The sequence below is a fragment of the Xenopus laevis genome, chromosome 3L (assembly GCF_017654675.1).
Source record: "Xenopus laevis strain J_2021 chromosome 3L, Xenopus_laevis_v10.1, whole genome shotgun sequence".
NCBI lineage: Eukaryota > Metazoa > Chordata > Amphibia > Anura > Pipidae > Xenopus > Xenopus laevis.
In genome coordinates this window covers 62088684-62094683 of record NC_054375.1, presented here as the reverse complement: position 1 = coordinate 62094683, position 6000 = coordinate 62088684, and the positions used below count along the sequence as shown (strand labels likewise).

At 37.3% G+C, this 6000-nt stretch overlaps 1 protein-coding gene across 8 annotated transcripts in view; it reads left to right on the top strand.

Annotated features, from left to right (window-relative positions):
• atp2b1.L (ATPase, Ca++ transporting, plasma membrane 1 L homeolog) overlaps nucleotides 1-6000 on the top strand; it is a 77607-nt gene that overhangs the window by 51054 nt on the left and 20553 nt on the right. For all 8 annotated transcript variants that reach the window (XM_041585141.1, XM_041585142.1, XM_041585144.1 and 5 more), the window contains 3 exon segments: nucleotides 1577-1791; nucleotides 2106-2348; nucleotides 2910-3151. In XM_041585141.1, coding sequence (XP_041441075.1) covers nucleotides 1577-1791; nucleotides 2106-2348; nucleotides 2910-3151 — 700 coding nt within the window.

The following is a 6000-nucleotide window of genomic DNA, read 5'->3' as shown; positions in this document are numbered from 1 at the left end:
AGAAATGTTGTAGATTATGTTTTGGGCTTCTGTACCAGCCCAAGGCAACCACAGCCCTTTAGCAGGGAAGATCTGTGTCTCCAAAAACCAAAGTCACTTACTGAGCTTAGGGAGCGACTCACATTATATAGAACACAAAATATAAATGTCACAATATAAGGCTGATTAGTAATTAATACAGATAATTACTACATGGCAGCACAGAAACCAGTGCAATTAACATCAGAATTTAATAATCAGCCTTGTAGCATCAGCTTACATCTAGGCCAACCTCGTTTTCTCCTTGATAATTTGCGACCCCTAAGCTTAGCTTCTCAACAGCTGCTCATTTCCCACCGAACATGTGTGTGTCGCAGACACTTTCCAAGATGGTGACCCCCTGTGACAAGTTTGAAGTCCAGGATCATTGCTGCTATTGAGAAGCTGAAACTTTAGGCTGGTGCAATAAGTTCAGTCATTTTCAGTCCTTTTTAGTCATATTTATTTTTAGGGTTTAGTTTTCCTTTAATAAAGTTTGATCCAGATGGTTAAACAAGAGTCAGAAAATCCATTTTAAAACAGAGTAGTTCAGTTGTAAAGAAACTTGAGAAAAACAGTCAAACAAAGGTATGCACTTTTCTCCTCTCAAGTTATTGCTTGCTATAGCAGCATAAACATTTCTACTACTGCTCATAACTATTAAATGATTTGAATCGCAAACATAATTTACTGGTATATTTATTGCATCCAAGTATGGCTGCCTTGATTGCTTTAATGTCCACAGGAACCAACTTCTTTCATGAAACCAAAGTGAATTTTAATCATTCTCCTCCATGCATTTAAATGAGGCCATTATTTGTTATACAAACTAATTTCTACTTTACTAGGATCTGCAGTGCAGTTCTGGACTTGTTTTAATTCTCTCATTTAAATTCACCTGATCTTAATAAAAAAAAAAAAAAAAAAAAGCATAGTTGATATTTTAACTTGTGAAGTAACTGTGAAATGACAGATCAGCGTAATATGTAATATGTTAAAATGTTGGGATGCTCTAGGATTCTATTCGGGATTCAGGCTTTTTCAGTTGGATTCGGCCAAATCCAAGTGCCTGACAGAACCGAATCCAAATCCAAAAAATCACTTGACTTTTCATCACAAACAAGGAAGTCAAAATTGTTTTATCCATGCGATGTGTGCGCAGTTCTCTTTACCGCTTGTTTCCCTAATTTACATATGCAAATTATGGTTCGGATTTGGTTTGGTGCATCCCTAATTTACAGAGATGTTTATGCATGGCTCATGGATTTAATGCAGCGTTCTATGCTGCATGAAGATTGATGTTCAGTAATGCCTGTATTGTTTTATTGGCATCTTATGTTTTATGACATGATCACGTGCAGGCTATAGAAATATATCGAGATTTGTTCTAATTGCAAAAATATCTGTCCATTATTTGCCCTTTAAAGTAAATATTTTTGCTAATTCTGATGCAGTGAATTCTCAAGTTTCAATAAAACCGTTTTAGAAAAGCTATCATGTTAAAGGCGTGTGAATTGTGTTAAACATTGTACTCTTTCCCCTATTCTTTTACTCCAAGGTCTTGTGATGTCTGCGATTACCGTCATAATCCTTGTTCTGTACTTTGTAATTAACACATTTTGGGTGCAGAATCGACCATGGCTGGCTGAATGTACTCCAATTTATGTTCAATATTTTGTGAAGTTTTTCATCATTGGCGTAACTGTTTTGGTAGTAGCCGTTCCAGAAGGTCTTCCACTTGCAGTGACAATTTCCCTGGCTTACTCTGTAAAGGTATGTATTTTGTTTTTAGTATACTTTTACAGTTATTAGCATTAGTATGATTGCTGTTGCGGGTTCTTTCAGTGCTTGCACATTGTTCATGAATCAATGGTTAAAAATAACACTTTCATATTCATATATATTTCTTTGTATTGCACATTATTTAATAGAGCAGTTCTGTGGTGGTTTACAGGTGTATCTTTTAAATAGTGGTGTTTGTATGTATTTTACCTTTAACCTTTTAGTAGTTTGACTTCTACATACCAACTTCATAATCTCTTTCCTAATGTTTTTTATTGAATTTTACATTATTTATTTTTGTCCAGAAAATGATGAAAGATAACAACTTAGTAAGGCACCTTGATGCTTGTGAAACAATGGGAAATGCCACTGCAATTTGTTCAGATAAAACTGGAACACTAACCATGAACAGGATGACAGTAGTCCAATCTTTCATAAATGAAAAGCATTACCGTAAGGTTCCCGATGCAGAGTCTATTGCAGGAAATGTGTTAGATCTCCTCATAACAGGAATTTCTGTGAATTGTGCTTATACATCGAAAATATTGGTAAGATTTTTAGCTATTCTTACTGTAGTTCTAGAAACAAGATTGTAGGTTGCACTTTCTCTTTCTTGCACTAGGTTTTTCCCTTACTAATTCAGTTAGACCTTACCAGTAATCACATTTTGGTACAATGAGTGTGACTGTTGGTGTTAGATGATTTAATGAGGTCTTGTACGTTTAAGGGCAAACCTGGCGATTCTGAGAGATTTGTTCGCCTGACGACTAATCACCTCTTTGGGGCGACTAATCTCCCCCAAATGCCTTCCCCCTGTTTTGTGCCGCTATAGTGGAAAGTCGCCTGCGGCATGGCACACGCGACACTGTTCTGGCTCAACTTTGCAGAGAGCTAGACTAGAAAAAAGCCTTTTAGAATGTTTAGAATTTGAACTGTGCGTGAAAAAGTAAAATGTCAGAGCATTAGAATATTCGCAGAGTAGATTTAATTTCTATAACAAATAGAAAACAAATGTAAAGTGTGTGTATCATAGTTTATGTTTTGTTAATAACAGAGTTGGGCTTTATTTTCAGCTCCTGCATTCATACATTTATATTTCTGCTTTCCAGCCTCCTGAAAAAGAAGGTGGCTTGCCACGCCATGTTGGTAACAAAACTGAATGTGCCTTGCTGGGATTTGTTTTGGATCTGAAAAGGGATTACCAGGATGTAAGAAATGAAATACCTGAGGAAACCTTATTTAAAGTGTACACTTTTAATTCTGTAAGAAAATCCATGAGCACCGTTTTGAAGAATGCTGATGGCAGCTACCGGATGTACAGCAAGGGTGCTTCTGAGATTATCCTTAAAAAGTACGTGGCAAAGTTCTGGTGTGGGACTGTTCAACAATTCAATTAATATACACAAATTCCTTAACCTAACCTAGATTTAAATTATTAAGAAGTGTGTAAGCAAACATACAAGGTGGCAAGATATATGGTAATATTCAGTTTTTCTGATCAACTCTTCCGTAATATTATACGACTTTGCCATGCTTGAAGATTGACATGGTTGCCTGGTTGAGTACAATTTGTTTAAACTTCCTGGCTATCAGTGCTTCCTCCAGTGGCTGCACCATGCATTGAAATGTATGTTTTATGGATATATTACATTATACTGACCAAAGAGTTAAGTTGAATTTTTCTCTGATAAAAAGAAATTCCAGGTAAAATAACAAATCTGACAAACAGCTTAAGTGAATATTTTATATCAGTATAATACGTTGTAGAGTAATATTTTACTTCCACAACCCGTGTTATCGCTTTAATATGCCGTTAGACTTGCATTATCTAGTTGACTAGAACTTCTCTCTGACTAATGATCCTGGTATGGAAAGGCAGCCTTAGCATCTTGTATTTCAGGGTGAACTAACTAATGGTTTCAAGGTGATCAATTTCAAGCCTGTTAAAACTGCATCTGCCTTCTGTTCTGAAGACAGATGAGGTCTTTGTTTCAGTTACTAAAGGTATTGTAATGTCTGTCTTGCTGAAAATAGGCACTTTGTGTTTAAACTTTCATAGGATTTAGGATTTCTTTATCCACTTCCTGCGCAGTTCATTTGACTTTCCATGGACTATAAAGATAAAGTGCTACAAATAAGGGCAAAGGGACGTGTGTTTTTTTGGGTGACATAATTTAAAGGACACTGGTCTGACCTCTAAGAATTAATTCTTTACTACACAGCTTTTTTAGGTTATTAGTTTTAACTAACACACTAATAATAATTGCAACTTTAACGTGAGTATAACATTGCACAGTTTATTCCTCTGCTTTTTTTTTTGGACTTTTGTGTCACCATGTATAGAAATGTCGTGGAGCATGTCCTTTAATAACTAATGGGAATAACTGACAAGTTAAGGCGCATGACTCCTATAGGTACAGTGAGGTAGATGCCTGTCACTTTTCATCACACCAGCATCTGCTTATACTCTGTCATTACATATCCAGATTTGTTTATGGAGCTTTTCACCTTCACATGTATATCCACTTTGGTGTCCGTTCCAGCAGACCTGTCATTCTTTCAGCTCACTAGTGATCTGCTCAACAGCCAGTGCATGTTTGCTTGGCTAGTTGGTGCATCAGTAGATGAGGAAGTCAGAGTGGATCCACAGATCAGTATTTCCTGTAATAGCTGATCATTCAGGCAAATGAAACCATAGCACTCTTCCAACATCAATCTTTATTGATTTATTTTAACCCCTTAAATCTACAAAACTTGCAGATTTTTTTTTATATGGATGGAAAACCTCTATGTACAGTTAGGTCCATAAATATTTGGACAGACAACTTTTTTTATAATTTTGGTTCTGTACGTTACCACAATATGCAGACTTTCAGCTTTAATTCAGTGGGTTGAACAAAAAGATTGCATAAAACTGTGAGGAACTAAAGACTTTTTTTTAACACAATCATTTCATTTCGGGGGCTCAAAAGTAATTGGACAAATTAAAAAACTGAAAATAAAATGTTAATTTCTAATACTTGGTTGAAAACCCATTGTTGGAATGACTTGGCCATTCAAGAATATTCCATTTCTTTGCTTTAATAAACTCCTGGGTTGTGTTGGCTGTATGTTTTGGGTCATTATGAAACACCTCCCAATCAATTTGACTGCATTTAGCTGGATTTGAGCAGACAGTGTTTCTGAACACCTCAGAATTCATTTGGTGGCTTCTGTCCTGTGTCACATCATGGATAAACACTAGTGTCCCAGTGCCACTGGCAGCCATGCACGCCCAAGCCATCACATTGCCTCCGCCATTTTACAGATGATGTTGTATGCTTTGGATCATGAGCTGTTCCACGCCTTCCCCATACTTTTTTTTTTGCCATCATTCTGGTAGAGGTTGATCTTGGTTTCATCTGTCCAAAGAATGTTTTAACAGAACTGTGCTGGCTTTTTTAATGTTTTTTAGCAAAGTCTAGTCTAGCCTTTCTATCCTTGATGCTTATGAGTGGCTTGCACCTTGCAGTGCACCCTCTGTATTTACTTTCATGCAGTCTTCTCTTTATGGTAGACTTGGATATCGATACGCCTACCTCCTGGAGAGTGTTGTTCACTTGTTTGGCTGTTGTGAAGGGGTTTCTTTTCACCATGGAAATGATTCTGAGATCATCCACCACTGTTGTCTTCTGTGGACATCCAGGTCTTTTTGCGTTGCTGAGTTCACCAGTGCTTGCTTTCTTTCTCGGGATGTACCAAACTGTAGATTTTGCCACTCCTAATGTTGTAGCAATTTCTCGGATGGGTATTTTTCTTTTTTTGCAGCTTGAAGGTGGCTTGTGTCACCTGAATGGAGAGCTCCATTGACCGCATGTTGTCTTTTCACAACAAAATTTTCTACATAAAATTACCAAATTGTATGTAAAAGTAAAAATTGTATGTAAAATTACCAGGAGCGGCATTTTTGCTGCCCCTGGCAACCAGGAGGGTGCTGCTGTCTGAGACGAGTGTCTCAACTCACCTCATTGGCGGAGTGCCCCTGAGGTGAAACTGTAAGTGTCAAGTGTCCTTGTTTCTTTCACTTAAGGTTACCATACACTGACCAATATTGGCCGACTTCCCACACACACACCATCAAGGTGGATTTCCCAACCTTTTAGAGGTGGAGGGCAATTTCACATCAGAACTGCAGCACGAAAGCCCGAACAGCTAAGGAAA